Source organism: Protopterus annectens, chromosome 16.part0 (genome assembly GCF_019279795.1).
Source record: "Protopterus annectens isolate FY-2018-M chromosome 16.part0, PAN1.0, whole genome shotgun sequence".
Classification (NCBI taxonomy): domain Eukaryota; kingdom Metazoa; phylum Chordata; order Ceratodontiformes; family Protopteridae; genus Protopterus; species Protopterus annectens.
The window spans coordinates 659,981,414-659,999,385 of record NC_056750.1 but is presented as its reverse complement, the minus strand read 5'-3'; the positions used below and the strand labels follow the sequence as shown (position 1 = coordinate 659,999,385).

Below are 17,972 nucleotides of genomic sequence, written 5' to 3'. Positions count from 1 at the left end.
TAGGGTGCATTTCAGGGATATAGTTGTGACAGTGTAACAAGTGCATTTCATGGATGCAGTAGTGACACTGTAATGTAGGGTGCATTTCACAGATGCAGTAGTGACCCTCTAACTTTGGGTGCATTTCACAGATGTAGTAGTGACACTGTAACTTAGGGTACATTTCATGGTTGTAGTAGTGACACTGTAAAGTATTGTGCATTTCATAGATGCAGTAGTAACAATGTAATGTACGGTACATTTCATGGCTGCAGTAGTGACACTGTACAGTAAGGTGAATTTCACACACAGAAAATAACTTATTTAAATAAAATAGCTACTGAGTACTTTTGCTTCAAAACCACAAGATATATCATCAGACCAACTAATACTGGACACAGAGCATTTAAATAATTAGTTTATGATGATGATGTGAAAATGAAACCAACCAACAGCTATCACTAGGAAAATACAAATTAATACAAGCAACTAAAAAGCTAAGTAAGAGAATAAAAAGCATCTTCATAAAATACTAAAAGTAATGAAAAATAAAAAACAAGCATCTTCATAAAATACTAAAACTAATTAAAAATAAAAATCAAATAAAAAATCTTTAAAGATAAACACATATATAACTGAATATAATGACTATACAGCAAAGTGTGACAGGATAAATAATGCACAACCAACAAATGTAGATAAATAATATTAAGAGGCAGGGCATTATTAAATGGTTTTAGTATAAAAAACATAACTTATTTTACCTTAAAATGCTTTTGATGGTTATGTAATCATTAATGCCTGGAGACTAGCTGGCATCCAGTCTAAACTGCCACTCAGCTTCCTTTCTCTCGTGCAGGCTATTATAGCTACCAGCCCTAGCTAAAACATGAACATTTAATTCAATTCCTCATTAAATTTAAATTATAGTGCCATGTACTAGCACTCTTTCTCCATAAATTGTCAAAAAAAAAAATTAAGCAAGTACTGGCTAAAGAGCAATTGTAAAACACTGCGAAACACTGTAAAATAGACCAGAACTAAAGCTAGTTCTGAAGCTCAGAAAACATTTCCTAAGCAGATTTACATGTCAAATAACATTTCTGACAGAAGTACTAATAGAAAACTGTACTTCCACTTAAGAATGTGTATGTAAGCAATCACAAGAGTTGTGATTTTCACCTTGATTTACTGAGGCATGCTTTCTTTGTACTGAAAAAATACATACATAAATCGAATAAACAGTTAAAAGACTAAGAATGTTTCCCCATTTCTGATATAATTACTGCCTAAAATACTAATCATGTTTTCAGAAAAAGGGAAAAACCCTGCTGGCATAACAGAGTATGGAAAGGAGCCCCCTCAGCAAATTCAGCAGGCTTCACAACACTCATGACCTAATTAAAGGCTGTCACACCTCTCCCTCCTCCGCTCTTCCTTGGCATTTACTCACCTCCCCCATGGTTGGATCATCTGCTTTGTACGCATCCAGTTTGTCTTGTACCAGCTGTGCTAACATAGCATTGTCTTTGTACTCCCTAAGAAGACCAGAAAAAGAGACAGAAATCAGAGCTATATTAGAGCATACCTCATTTACATTGTTATAAACATGCTTCTTTTGTTTTATTCATAATGCTATTTTAGTTTTAGGTGGTTTACTTAGCAAGGAGTATTTATAAGAAATCGGTTTTATCTTGGGTGGAGCAATGCACTACAATTTATAACAGATGAGATTACACTTCAGCTGTGACCCGCAGCAGCATTACATATGCAGTACAACTGGACTTTTCAGAACATTGAACTAGTATGTTTTGCTTTGCACCTGCAGTATGAATTCAGACTGAATGGCCAGAACATAAGACTGAGCATGTGATATTTCAAAATTTGCCACTGGATATTCTAAATATTCTAATATTCTGTGATCTTTTATAATACTTCAATTCTGTCTCCAAATTTATGACCACAGTGTACTTTTAGAACTTCATCTGTCAAAGCCAAGGTAAATCAGTTAGTCAGTTGATGGAGAGCTTGATCAGCACCTTTTAAAACGTGAAGAACATTTTTAGTGATTTTCACAAGCATCTAGGACAGTGGCCAGTAGTTCTTAGTATACAAATTTGGTAAGCAAATCAACTGTTAGTGTTTGATGTCAATCTCGTTACCTGTTTTTTTTTTTTGTTTCTTTTATACCCTGCAGGAGAAATGACTAATTACACTAACCATGATGAAAGCATTAGGATACCTGAAATCATACCCTTCCCTTTCCCAAACGTACCATGTTTTGCGACCGCTGTGATGCAGCGGTTAGCGTTGTCGCCTCACAGCAAGAGGTTCTCCGGTTCGATTCTTGGCTGGGGTGCCTTCTGTGCGGAGCCTGCATGTCCTCCCTGTGGTCGCGTGGGTTTCCTCCGGGTGCTCCGGTTTCCTCCCACATCCCAAAGATATGCTGTAGGTGGATTGGACACTCTAAATTGGCCCTAGGTATGAGTGTGTGCGTGTGTGTGCCTTCTGTGGAAGGTTGGGCACCGGGCTGGCAACTCGGCACTGTAAAACTCCACTGCCAATCATGAGCGGACAGGTGATCCGCTGTGGCGACCCCTAACCGGGAAAAGCTGAAAGAAGAAGAAGAAGAAGAAAGGGAACTAAAACCTAAAAGGTACACATCATAATATAACTACTGTATTTCCCCGAAAATAAGACCGGGTCTTATACTTTTTCCCCGCCAAAATACGCATTAGGGCTTATTTACCCCCCCCCAACAATCTACATTTATTAATTTATACTTGTACAAAAATCGACATTTATTCATGCACACAAATCGACATTTATTCATGTACAAAAATCAACATTTATTCATGTACACGAATTGACATTTATTTGGTACTTTTCTGATATTGGACAACAGTTCTGGGTAACGCGTTAACAGTTGTGTGAGAATTCTACATAAACAGTGCAACAAACATTTCAACTTCAAAATATCTACACCTTGACTTTCACAGTGCAATATTTCATGCTTAACAGAACGTGCAGAAAAATCTCAATACATGTGTATTGGAGGAGGGAAATAAAACAGGTGAATAACTGCCACTTTTTGAGTGGTGATGCTTTCTTTATTCCTTACCCACATTGTAACAGAAGAATGATGGAAAGTGAAAAAATGAAGTCTGGGAACTAATTAGTTTGTAATAACCCCTTGATAATGAAATGGTAACTTAATACAATAAAGTAAAAAAAAAACTGACAAGAGCTTGCTGGCAGCTGAAAGCAGAAGCAATCCATTCTGTTGCCCCGATAACAGAAAAGTTATTCAAATATAGTCATGTCATTTTCTTCTGGAACATTGTCATAAGTGTCCAACCCCCGAATTTCGGTCTGAATTTCATGCAACTCCATTTTCTGTAGCACCATTGGCCTCAATCTGTCATGCCTAGCAATAGAGCTCTCCTTAAATGAACACAGTTGTCCAAGTAACCTGCTCGTAGTGCATTGGCAACATAGCTGTCAGTGATTTTATCCCATAAATTCTTCACCCAAGTCATGACCTCTTGCAGGCTAGGCTTCACAATGTTTCCATGCTGATTTTTCTCCATTCTATTTTCAATGTAGTCATTGAGTGCCATGCACAAATGGTCTTTGAATGGTTTGTTTATTGCAACGTCAGGAGTCTGGAGATAGGCAGTCATTCCTGGGGGAATCATTATTTGATCTGTTCTTCTCTGTGAAGGAATTTCTTCATGTCTTTAGCGCGGTGAGTGCTGGCTGAATTCCAGACTACCAGACCTTTTTCACCACCTCGCAAAACAAGTGGCAGCATTACATCGACCCACTTCCTTATAACTGCTTGTGTGCACCAGGCTTTTTCGGTTTCAAGAATGTAAATGCCTGAAACATGTTCAATCTTATCTTTCTTGCCCTTACTAATGATTAGAGGTGGGGTTTTCTTTCCATCTAGACGAATTGCCAAAATACAGGTAACAGGTGCACTTTCATAACCAGTGGAGGGAATGTAGATTGACGAGGCACCCCTCTGATCAATTGTTGTTTGAGATCCTTGGCCCATAAACACTGCAGTTTCGTCCATAGCAATCATGTTGGAGAGTTGGTATTTAGAAAAGTTGATGCCATCAACAAAGGACTTGAATGCAAGTGCATGTTTAATAACGTCAGTATCTTCCAGCTTGAACAGTGTTGATCTTAGAGACAGTTCATATCGCTGAAGGAAACCAGCCAGCCAATGTTGTGATGCTTTGAATTCTTCTTGGGATATTTCTAACTGTAGTGCCATTGCAAGGGCAAATGCTTGAATATCAGCCCTGTGCACAACCAAAGCTTTTGTTCTCCTGTTAGCAGTCTATTCACAGATGATGTCTTCCAGCTCAGGAAATAATGGTTGCTGACCTGATCCACACTTGCACTTCTTAGCATTTCCCTTGTCAGCCTGTTGACTGAGGTTATCGTATGCTGCTCGCCATTTTCGGACCATTCGGAGAGCCAACTTCTTCTCTTTGGAGAAAGCCATCAGATTCTTTCCCCGGGAGTCCTCCACAATTCCTTTCTTGTACTCGACGGAATAACTCTTTCTTTTTGCACTCACCTTGTCTGGGGGGGCGGTTAATTGAAGACTTAAGAGACAGGAGTGGCAACACAAAATGGCTACGGTTAAGAAGACACAACCACACCCATTCAGTATCAAGTGCGCACGTTCTACTTGCCAGTGTTTATTGACCAAGGATCTCAACCGTCAAGTGTGAGTGAGGATTAGGGTTACAGTAAGAATCGTGGAGGACTCCCGGGGAAAGAATCTTACGACTTTCTGCAAAGAGAAGAATTTGGGTGTCCGAATGGTCTGAAAATGGTGAGCAGAGTATGATAATCTCAGTCAACAGATGTCAATAATATTATTATTTTATAATTCAACATGTTCATCGTGTGTTGTTGACAATCTTAACTAGGGCTTATTTTTGTGGTAGGGCTTATATCATGACCACCCTGGAAAACCATGCTAGGCCTTATTCTCTGATTAGGTGTTATTTACTGAGTAATATGGCAGATCACAATGATATAAATTACAATGTTATAATAGTTAGTCACCAGGTGACATTCAACAACACAACAAATTTCCAAGCATTTCCGATTATGTGACTTCTTACTTTAATGAATGACTCATCACCACGTCATTAGCAAACAACATTATATTCCTTACAAAAACAGCCCTGTTATTTCATTCTAGCACAGAGGTCACTGCATTCATGTTGAAGATATCTGTTTTTATATTACCTGTGATCTCACCACATCTCTCTTCCTCTCTGTATCAAACACACACACACACACACACACACACACACACACACACACACACACACACACACACACACACACACACACACACACAAATACTACACAGAACTGGAAATATTCTTCCTGAAAATGGAATGTCAGGTGATACGTTTTGCACTAAAATTTGCAAGTTGTTTTCCTGTATGACTACAGAACATAGTCTTTTTTCAGTTCTTTTTTCTAGCTATAGAAGTGTGGTCCAAATAATATGCACTCAGTATTTTTGCTCTGTATGATGGTTCTGATATTCCTGAACAGCAAATCTGGTCTCAGGTAGGCCAGATTCACAAATGTTTCCACAAAGTGTACATTCCAACCACAGTGCTTGTGCTGCCTACTCAGAACGGTTATGCTAAGTGTACACATACTGTACACTTTGAGGTAACCTTTATAAATCCAGCCTATGATGTCTGCAAGGGGACTAGTATGACAATGGTGTAGAATCCACAAAGACCTGTTTCATGACGTCTTACATACCCCTCTTTTTTATCTAAGAACAACATCCACTAAAATGGGTTCTATGTGGATTTTTGAGACAAGAATTCACAATGCAGACATTTTAGGAAAGTGCTTCTCTTCTATATTCTGGAGCTGAAGTATTCTGGCATCAGTTGTGATGACTGTGAAAAGAGGACCTCACTAGCACTACCCTCTTGTTCAGGAGAATATAGTTTTGCAAGAAGTCGTACACAGTGTTGTCTGTCAAAAATGTGCCAGAGCAGTGGCATTAATTATTATGAATGCAGCATTTAAGTTTTTGCCATTTCTGAGTGCACCGAAGCTGATAAAATGCATACATATACACACACACACACACACATATATATATATATATATATATATATATATATATATATATATAAAATGGGCAGAATGCCGAACCAAAATACATCGATTACACTACAGCGAATGGGTAGTGTAGTTCAAGTATCTGAGTTCGATATTGTGAACAAAGATCACGGTTCAGTGAGGAACAGAGAATTAACCCATTTCCTCGCTGTAGTGCGATGTCAGAGTTGGTATATTTAATATGCAGGGGGGTGTTGGGTGCAGCCCCCCACATGGGGGGTTCAGTGGGCATAGCCCCCTCCACACAAAATAGTACAATTAAATGTACCATTGACTGTGGAGTGTAATGGTACATTAAGGTGCATAGCATGGGTGACTGACATCACCTCCTGCTATGTCAAACACGTCTTACTACGGATGTTGATGTATTCATTTTTGCCATGGCTGCTGTTTTGAAGTTCTGAATTCAGCATTTCAGGTTGACCATTGTGACTGGTTGACAAATGCAGTTTCAGAATTTCAATAGTAAACCTATATATATATATATATATATATATATATATATATATATATATATATATATATATACATATAAAACAACTCTCACTTTAACATCACAGCAAAAGACAACACCACTATATACCCGACTGAACACACCAAATTGCTAGGAGTGGAAGTAGACAATAAACTAAAATTTGACATTCACATATCCATGACCTTAAAAACAGTCCACAAAAAACTAGGATAGTTATACAGAAATAAGCAACGTCTCACCAAAGCAGCAAAGATTTCAACAGCAAATACCCACATTATCTCCACCCTACTTTATGCCTCCCCAATATATACAAACCTAAGGCAATGCGATCTAAACAAGCTAGAGACCTGCTAGAACAAAATCGCGAAATTCGCCACAGGGGCATCCTGCCGTAGTCACCACTGTCTCTCTGAACTGGGCTGGCTTGAACTCCCTCACCTCCTTCAATGGTATCAACTTTCACTCGCCCACAAACTAGTAAACCATCCACTAAATGTCCCATCCCTCCAGAATCTACCCCAACCCTATTGCACCACCAGACCACTAAGATCCAGCAACAAAAATCACTTGCAGATCACTAAAGCCAATAACTCTGCTGGTGAAGCACTATTCTTTTGCACCATAACCAAATTATGGAACTCCCTCCCACCCACAATTACCTCCATACCATCATGCACCCACTTCAAAACTTTACTAAAAGTGCACCTAAAAACATGCTGGCTATGCCCTTGCAACTCCCACTCTAATATCACCCACCCCATCCAACCACTACCTTTCTTTCCACTCTACTAACTACCTTGAATAAAGCAAGCTCAGATGCTCATAAGCCTAGTACTTATTATACAGCAGGAACTTCTTATTGTAACATTTGTTAATGTCTGTTATGTAGTTCACAGATAAAGATTCTAGTTGTCTACTGATGTACTATGTTCTTCATCTGTAAATATGTTGCAAGTAATTGCTATATTAAATTGTTAATCGCTATGTAATCCAATGTAACTACTGTCTGTTTGTTTTAACTGTGGAGCTGTTCTCCCCGGGCTTCCGCTGAAAATGGACCTACGGCCAGTCAGACACTTCCGGTCAACAAATGTAAGTAAATAAATATAACACATGTAAATACAATTACAACCACCAAAGTGCACTACTGCAGAGGCAGAGAGAATGAATAAAGAGTGTAGAATACCCAGTACTGCCATCACAGTCAGGAACATAAATGAAATTGCTTAAAATACTAAAACTTTTATATTTTATTTAAAAAAATGAATGCAAAAAACTGATAATCACTTTCAGATCTCAAATGGATCCTTCATCACATCTATAAATTCTGGCAGTGATATCATTCTTAAAGTCTGACTAACCAGTCAAGCTCATCTCTTCAGCCTACATCCACTAAGGGCTGGTTTCAGTGGGAAGTTCAAATTCAAACCAGGAGTTTGTCAGCTTGTAAGGCCCCAGTCCAAGACATCTCTGCTAATTCAGTTTTATTGTTGACGTCAACCCCTCATGGATTTTCCTTAACCACCTGTAAGACTCTGAAATAAAATCTTTGCCTTTGAGTTTCTTTTACATGTTTAGCCAAGGGATTTTTAAAGTCATTCAAATGAATGTCAGAAACATGCTTAGATATTCTTTCATTCAGTTGTCTTGTAGTGTTCCCTATGTAAAAATTATCACAAGAGTCACATATAGCAAGATAAAAACCTGGCATATATCTTCTGCCAAAGATCGGATGAATGAATTCATGTTCTTTGGATATCTATTATTATACTTTATCTTCTTTTTTTAATATACTCAAATTTTACATTGTGTTGCATCTTGTACTAATAGACCTTTTCTCCCTTGGCCTCTGCTGAAAAGGAGTATCTCTGTATGTCCATTCCAACTATCCCACTTAATAAATGCAAATAAATAAATATATTAGAGAAAAATAAAGCAAAAAGAAAAAGAGAGAGAGAGATGTGATACCAAATAAAGTGAAAGCAAGGTAATAACCAAACAGAATTAACCCCAAATGGTTAGTAATGTTAAAAAAATACTTTTATCTCAATACTTGTAAAAGAATAAAAAAGCAGCACAATAACTTGCTACCAACTACTTTGTTGACTCCCCATTTACTAGGACAGATTTGTTGAACTGCGTCAAAAGACAAGAGGTTACCTAATTAAGTACAGGCAAGTTAAATATATCACAACCCTGGAGTGCCCAATTATTTAATTAGACAGGGGACTTGGGGTCCTCCCCTTCATTGTTTAGGGTCAGGTGGGTCATTCCCTTCCATTCTTAGGAATTCCGCATCTCTGTTTGCACACTGCTCAGTGGTTGGTTAGTGTTGCTGACAGATCAATAGAGCTCTCTCAGTTAAAAGGAAGTTCGTAGAACCATGTTTTGTCATGTCAAGTCAGATCCAGAATATAAGGTGGCAAAACAAGGGAACAAATAAAGTCAGTGCAAGAATGGAGGTGGACGCTGAATGTGACTCCTCCTTACAAAAGTGAAGAAAAGGCAAAAGCACAAACCTGAGATATCTTAGCTTAATCTCAGCCATTGCTAACACAATGAAATCACTTTTCAAAGAAAGAGAATCCCTTCAGTAATGTTGAAACAGCACTATGAATTCACAGCAGAAAAGTTTTCTGAAAACTCTAATTACCCAGAACAGGTGAAAAAAAAACAGGAGGTGACAGGCTGTGCAAAATGATACTAAACAATCCATTCTGCATGGGGGGGGTGTCAAAGTATTTATTACATTACTGGATGTCATATTGTTGAGTACATTAAGTTCAACCCTCAAACACTGAAATCTCATTGCATTTTTAAATTCATAAGAAGCACAAAATTCGAGTAACTCTCCTGCAATGGAACCGATGAAAACAATAAAAAAATAAACGAAGAATGGATTCCAGAAAGCTGCAAACCCCAGAATGAACACTTTATTCTTAGTAAACAAAAACACGTTGATTAAGCGCTTTCGTCTATTAGCAAAACATCTTCACAACCAAAGTGCTGTAAAAAAATGTATTTAAAAATATCAATGAATCAACTGTTTATGAAAACACCTCCATACCAGACCAATCACAACAAGCAATTACAGATGTTTTGCCAACTGAAGCTGAATGCGACCAACCCTTCAGGCGTAAATGACTGTATTTCAATTTATAGTGACTTGAAAAGAAAGGCTTCCTGTGTATAATATTGATATTATTTATTTACCATTTTAAACATGTTAATACTTATTGATTAAGTATTTCCAAAGTGATTGGATGAGCCGATGATGATTTGTATGCGTGAATTGTGAACTTCTTTGACATAAAGCAGTACAACAGAGGAATGTAGCCTCCACATTTGACTAAACCATGTACACTATATAACTGTCTTAATTGCTTCTCTTTACTGATATATATATATATATACCATCCATCATCTAGATTGTTGCCTGACTTAAGTCAAACATGTTCTCTACAGTACTTAGAACCAAAACTGTGTTTTTCATTTCTTGAATCATCTGACTTTTTCTCATGAAAGTATCCTACTTTTAAGGATAATTTTCCACATTTACTGTTAAAATATCCATTGTATCTTTAGTTCGTCCAAACATACATCTTTTTCTAATTCTGCTAACTTGCTGTAGTAATGCTTTTCCACTAGGAAAACTTGCAATGAATTCTAATGACATAGAGGAAAGAATCTCCCATTCGATAAGGATTATCTGTAGACACTGATGCTCTTTGATTCATGTCGTGACACAGTTTATATCTCTCAACTTCTGCAGGATCAGCTGAGTGGTTATGATTAATGGATTTCATGAGTTCCTCTCCACTAACAATACAAGATGTTACACCGCTAGCTTTGCATTTTCCTCTGCTTTTCAACTTTCATGCCAGTACATTTTAATTTTTGTTCTCTTCTCCAAATGATAAATGTCATAATCCAAAACTAATACAGCTCTTCCTTTTTGTGATTTGTACATTGTATACACATGACCAATAATTCCGGGTTTGCACATCACCACTGTAGGACAGTGCGTTGTACATGTGACTGAACCCTTACTTCTTCTTTATAGTGCTGGTAAAGTATTTTAATTATTTTTGGTTATATGAAATTCGATGTTTTAAATTTTCGGTGATATGCAGTTTGGCTGAATTAATCTCCGTCATGTCGGATTCAGTAATTTCGGACTTCAGTCTTCTCAAGTAGACCCATACATACACATACAGTGGATATAAAAAGTGTACACACCCCTGTTAAAATGCCAGGTTTTTGTGATATAAAAAAATGAGACCACAATAAATCATTTCAAAACTTTTCCCGACTTTAATGTGACCTATAACCTCTACAATTCAATTGAAAAAACAAATCTGTTAGGGGGGAAAAATATAAAAAATAAAAAAAGTACAATAAGCTGGTTGCATAAGTGTGCACACCCTTAAACTAATACTTTGTCAAAGCACCTTTTGATTTAATTACAGCATTCATTCTGAATAGTCTAGAATCCTGCTATAATAAAATTGCAAAGTTCGCTACAGACCACCCATACAGAACCCACCACTGCTCAGCACTCACCAAACTCAGCTGGCTAGAACTCCCAAACCTTTTAACACTCAATCACCTGACCATAGTCCACAAAATAATTCACCAGCCCAATGACTGCCCTGCACTTACTAACCTAATTCTACCCAATATAAATTGCAGATCACTCAAGTCCTCAAATTAGAAGTTATGTACTCACCATAACGTTCCATCTGAGTAGGTGTATTCATTTGTCTGCAACCTGTGGGTTATGGATCCGATATCGGATCCGAACCGGCATGGTTAACCAGCTATGGATCCAAGCTCTCAGCTCCTCCCCTCACCCATAATGCCCTGCTCTCCCTACATGACCTCAGATCGAGTTTGCCAACAGCATAAACACCCTGAAAAGGGTAACACAACATATGCAGGAAACTGAGAGGCCAGGGGGATAGGAGGGCGGGATGGTTGCAGACAAATGAATACACCTACTCAGATGGAACGTTATGGTGAGTACATAACTTCTAAATCTGAAGTAGGAGATTCATTTGTCTGCAACCTGTGGGACAGAGTCCCCAGCTACCTGAATCTTGGGCGGCCATCATGGAAGGATATTCTGGAGCACCGCGGAGCCAAAGGATGCTCTACCCCTAGATGTAAGATCCAACTTGTAGTGGGAAATAAAGGTATGAGATGAAGCCCACATGGCTGCTGCACAAATATCATCTAGAAGAATCCTAGCCTTAAAGGCTGCCGAGGTAGAGACTGACCGGGTTGAATGGGCATGTACACCCTCTGGTGCGGGCCTTCCCGAAGCTTGATAAGCTAGTAAGATACATTGTGAAATCCAGCGAGATAATGAGACTTTGGAAATTGGCTTGCCCAAATTAAATTTAGCAAAGGAAATGAACAACTGGTCGGATTGCCTATGACCAGCCGTCCTGTTTAGATAAAATCTAAGTTGCCTGTGAACGTCTAAGGAGTGAAGCTTGTATTCACCCTTGTTTTGATATTTAGGGAAGAAAACAGGGAGGTTAATGGATTGATTAATGTTTGCTTCAGAAGCTACCTTAGGAAGAAAGGACGGGTTGGTCCTGAGGTAAACACGGTCCGGATGAAAGACCAAGTAAGGAGGTTTAGCTGATAATGCTTGAAGCTCTGAGACTCTCTTGGCCGAAGTAATGGCTACTAAGAAGGCGGTCTTGAAAGATAAGAATTTCAGATCTACCGTAGCCGGTTCAAGAGGGGCGGTCAAGGCCTGAAGAACTAAGGAAAGGTCCCAAGGAGGAACCGCTTGCTTTATAGGGGGCCTGAGAAGAAAAGTACCTTTAAGGAAAATCTTACACAATTTGGCAGACATCAGTGGACTGGAGTCATGACCAATGTGATAATGAGAAACTGCCGCAAGTTGTACTTTGACCGTGGAACTGCTGGCACCATCATTAAAAAGAGTGGTTAAGAAGTCAAGCACCAAAGGGAGAGGAACTGTGAAGGGGTTTAGGCCTTGCCGCTCCGCCCACAAAGAGAACCATTTCCACTTGCTGCGGTAGACTTTCCTAGTGGATGGCTTATGAGCTGCCACCAGGATGGCCTTAACAGGGGACGAAATACCGGGAATCCTGATCAGGAGTGGAACTGGAGCAGCCAAGCGGTCAGCTTCAGGTTGTCCAGGTTCGGAGGAGATAAGTGGGATGGATGAGATATCAGATCCGGAATGGGATCTAGAATCCAAGGAGGATTCACTGAGTGAGACCTTAGGAAGGGGAACCAGATCTGTCGAGGCCAAAATGGAGCAATGAGGATCATTCTGCACCCCAACCGAGAGGCTTTCTGAAGAACTTGGAGCATCAGAGGCAAGGGGGGATAAGCATAAAGAAGACCGGGTGGCCAAGCATGCACCAGAGCGTCTCTTGGGGAACCTCTGGGAGGAGGTATCAGAGCGAAAAAACTGTTGCACTTGGTGTTTGAGGGAGACGCAAAAAGATCGCAACAAGGAGTTCCCCACTGTGCGAAGATGCGTTCCGCTACCTGAGTATTGAGAGACCACTCGTAGGGGGTGAGAATGGTGCGACTGAGTTTGTCCGCCAGGATGTTGGACCGACCCGGAATATGCGTTGCTATGAGAAAGCGGTTGGTGGAGATTGCCCATTCCCACACTCTCATGGCTTCTCGACAAAGGGGGTAAGACCTGGTTCCTCCTTGTTTGTTGATATACCAGACAACCGACATGTTGTCCGATTGAATCGCAATTGTTCCCAAGGGAAGAAAGGCCTGAAGTGCTAGCAACGCTAAGAGCACTGCTCTCATCTCTAGAACATTGATATGCAGTGAGGTCTCTGAATCGTCCCACGTGCCTTGGACCATCCAGCCTGCAAAATGCCCCCACCCCCACCCGAGGCAGGAGGCGTCCGTGGTCACCGTGGCGAGAGGGGGAGAGGCACAAAAGGGGCGGCCTCCGTGGAGATCTGGAGAGTGTAGCCACCACAGGAGGGACCGCCTGCACGCCTTGCTGATCGCAATGGGATGATGCATAGGAAGAGCAAGATATGACCAATGAACCATGAGTGTCCATTGAAGGATACGCATATTGAACCTGGCGAGAGGAAGAAGCGCTATTGCTGCCGCCATGGACCCTAGGGCCCTCAGGACCAACTCCGCCGGAACTGAGCTTGAGTGGAGAATGGCCCGCACCTGGAGCTGTAGGCTTTGCACTCTGTCCGCTGTGAGGAAGGCTCTCAATCTCCTCGTGTCTAACCTGGCACCTATAAAATCTATGAGCTGCGTGGGTGCTAGGTTGGATTTTTTTGTGTTTATCGTGATGCCCAGGCGTGGAGCAAGATGGAGAAAGGAGTCTCACGCCAAGAGAAGTAGATGCCTTGTTGGGGCGGTGAGAAGCCAGTCGTCCAGGTAAGGAAAGACCTGCACCCCCTGAAGCCTCAGGTGGGCCGCTACCACTGCTAATACTTTGGTGAACACCCTGGGGGCTATGGTGAGACCAAAGGGAAGGACCCGGAATTGGTAGTGACTGGCTCCCAGCCGGAAGCAGAGAAACCTCCTGGAGCGCCTGTCCATTAGTATGTGGTAGTACGCATCCTTGAGGTCTATGGAGCACATCCAGTGGTTTTCTCCCAGAAGGGGGAGAATAGACTGCAATGTAACCATGGAATTTCTCCTTGGGAACTGCCAGGTTCAAAAGAGAAAGGTCTAAAATTGGTCTTAGATCCCCCGTCTTTTTTGGCACTAAAAAGAACCTGGAGTAGAACCCTAATCCGATCTGGTCTGGGGGGACGGGCTGGATGGCTCTTTTCTTTAGCAGATGGCCAATTTCTGCCAAAGCGGCCTCCCACTGACCGGGTGGAACGTCGGGGAGGGACTTCAATTTTGGCAAGTGAAGAAAGGGGATACGGTATCCTCTGGATATGATCTGGAGGACCCAGCGGTCTGATGTTATGGACTCCCATGCTGCTAGGTGCTCCGAAAAACGTCCCCCGACTGCCTCCAGAGTGGAGCAGCCGGGCAACCCCTCAGGGCTGCTGCGCGGGCCGTTCAGAGAAGGGTTCTCTGGACCCGAAGTTCCTGGGAGCCCCTCTGCCCCTAGGGCGGCGTCCTCCCTGTCCTCCTCTGCCATGGAAGGACTGGTTGTCCGGAGCAGGCTGGGATTGCTGCGACTTCCGGAACCACATCTTCTTCTGACCCTTTTGGTTCCTAGAATAGGGCCTCTGGGGTACAGAGAAGTGGATTCCGACGGCAGACAGCGTCTTCCCGTCCTTCTCGCTCTGGGTCAAAGTGTCACGAACAGTTTTGCCAAAGAGGGCAGAACCATCGAAAGGGGCGTTCGCAAATGACGCCTTGAAGGGCTCCGAGAAATCGCAATGACGGAGCCAGGCCTGACGTCTAGTAACTAGGCCTGCCCCTGCGGCTCTAGCGGCACCTTCCGTAGCATGGGACAGTAGTCGCATAGAGGTATTAGTGACAGACCTGAGAGTAGCCATATGGGTGGAGTGCAGCACTTTGTCCTCCTCCGACATGGACTCTGGGGGGTGCAGCGTATTCTTTTATAAGATCGCGCTGCATCCTAATCACATGTGCCAGGTAGTTCAGCGCCCTCACTGAGAAGGTCGCTGAACTAAACATCCGCTTCCCCAAGCAGTCCATCATCCGAGACTCCTTGCTCGGGGGATGGACTGAGGGACTCTCCTGAGCAAGTTCCCTCTTGGTGGCAGCCGCTGTCAACATGGCATCTACCGGAGGCCCCTTACTCCAGTGGGCACGGTCAGCCGGGGGACTGAGAATACGGTCAGGCCTTTTTGGGATTGGCTCCACATTGTCCGGTTCCTTCCACGCCCTGGTGGTAATGAGGTCCACCAGGGGGTCGGCAGGAGGGGACACCCAAGAGGTAGATGGGCCCGCTTCAAATGCCTCCAAGAACACGGATTCGTCCGAGGAAGACTTGGGGGCAGACCACCCCCCCCTTATGCGGAGCATTTCCATGATGTCTCCAAATGAGACATCCTCGGGGGGTGATCTTGGGGAGCCTTCCCCTTCCTCCAAGTCCGTGTCTTCTGTGAGAGACTCGGGGGAGTCAATGTGCCTCCTTTTGCACGTATGTTTGCGGGGAACATCCTCCGGGGGGCTGTCAGAGGACTCCTCGCAAACAGTGACCTGTTCCGGGGGAACAGCTTGGGGCAAAGGAGCGGGCTGTCCCAAGGGCCGGATGGTGGAAGCCTGACCCAGTGCAGATGGAGCGCGGGACGGAGCCGAAGCAAGTTCCGGGGGTCCGGAGACCCTCAACAGGGCCCTCTCCACTACATCAAAAGCCGAAGGGGAGACGACCTCGACCAATGGATCCAACAATCGGCTCCCCTTCGGATCCGAGGAGTGGATCGGAGCCGGGCCGAAGCGCTCGGATCCGAAGGGACAGTGCGCTCCGACACAGACGGCACCAAAGGAGCACTGATCCCCCCGGATCCGAAGCTCGGATCCAGGCTCCGAGAGGTCGGATCCGAAGCACTCGAGGGCAGGGTCGGATCCGAAGTACCAAGTACTATCGGCGCCAACCCACCCCCGGCTCCGAAGCTGCTCGGCTCCAACTGCTCCGAACCCGGGTAGCGGGTCGGAGAAGGAGCAATTGGTTTAAAGAAAGGGGTCGAGCTCCCCCCCAGAGGGGGGGGGGGCAAGAGCACTCCCATCTGCATCTGGGCCTGGATGAACCTTCTCATCATCCGGTCCAGATCAGCGTCTGACAGGCTATAGGTCGATCTCGACGAGGCTACCGAGGTAGGCCTAGAGTGCCTCCTGGATAGCCTCGACGGAGATCGGGTCTCCTCCTCCTCAGGTCCCGGTGAAAAGCACACAGGTGACCGGAGCCGAGGAGGGGGAGAACCAGCAGACAAGGAGGCCGGAGGAGAAGCCCGCTTGGCAGGTGGGGCCGAAACAGAGGTCTCGGCCCGCCGCTTATGGTGCTTCTCCCTCCGGTCCTTCTTTCTAGCTTCCCTCTCCTCAGAACCACTACAGGGAGGTTGAGTCCCAGGAGGAGGAGGGGGAGCCGGAGAGGAGACAACCGTAGAAACGGTTACCCCCGAAGGAGCGGAGGCCAGAGCCGAGTCCAGGGGCAAAAGTCCCGCCATGACAAGCTTGGACCTCCGCTCCTTCAATGCCCTGGGGTTGAACCCTGCACAAATGGAACATCCAGAAGTGAGGTGTTCAACCCCAAGGCATCTAACGCACCGAGTGTGGCCATCAGCAGGGGAAAGCTTATGGCCACACTCGGAGCACTTAGAGAACACAGCTTTGGGTTGTTCAGACATCCCAAAGAACTAAAAGTTACTTAAACTAAAGATAAAAAGTAAAAGCAACTAAACCACACAACAGGCCCAAACACACACTACGCTACCAGCGAGGGGAGGGAAATAAGTAAAATTAAAATTAAAACACTAAAAAAGTATAATTAAGTAAAAGGGAAACCTAAACTTTCACACAACTTTCACACAAAAATTCAAAATTTAACTCTCTAAACACTTGAAAAATACACTTAGCTGAAGAGCTCAGGAACACAAATCTGGTCACCAGCACGGCAAACTACATCTGAGGTCATGTAGGGAGAGCAGGGCATTATGGGTGAGGGGAGGAGCTGAGAGCTTGGATCCATAGCTGGTTAACCATGCCGGTTCGGATCCGATATCGGATCCATAACCCACAGGTTGCAGACAAATGAATCTCCTACTTCAGATCTAATGTTAAAGGTTATTCAACCCCATAACACTCATGGTACCTCTCTTTAATCCTTTAAAATTGCTAAGTTTTAGAGCACTCTTCCTCAAACCATAGCAAAAAACCCTACCTATCATCAGGTCAAACACCTCCTAAAAGAACATCTATCAAATCATTGGCTCTGCTCCTGTCATACTCCTGGGTAAGTTTACCCACTCTCCATCTATTCTCTTATAACCACTCCTTTCCTATCTAACTCTAGCCCATGTCTACTGTTTTATTTTTTCCACTTGACTAACATTTTATTATACTTCTCCTATTAGCAGCTAGTGTGATCTTAAATCCTAGGAAATCAATGGTTAAACACTTTTGTAACTGTATGTGTGTGTGTGTGTATATACATATATATATATATATATATATATATATATATATATATATATATATATATATATATATATATATATATATATACATATATATATATATATATATATATATATAAGCTCAGCCAATTTCCCTTTCAAATGTGAGAATCAAACCCTGTACCGTGCTATTGTTATTGTGAAGTAAACACCTTAAGTATTATACAACCCCCCCCATATTGTATTCT

At 42.7% G+C, this 17,972-nt stretch overlaps 1 protein-coding gene across 2 annotated transcripts in view; it reads right to left on the bottom strand.

Moving 5' to 3' along the window:
* Positions 1 to 17,972, bottom strand: part of STXBP1 (syntaxin binding protein 1) — an 890,876-nt gene that overhangs the window by 273,203 nt on the left and 599,701 nt on the right. For both annotated transcript variants that reach the window (XM_044058397.1, XM_044058398.1), the window contains exon 8: positions 1,433 to 1,517. In XM_044058397.1, coding sequence (XP_043914332.1) covers positions 1,433 to 1,517 — 85 coding nt within the window. The remainder of the gene's footprint in view (positions 1 to 1,432; positions 1,518 to 17,972) is intronic.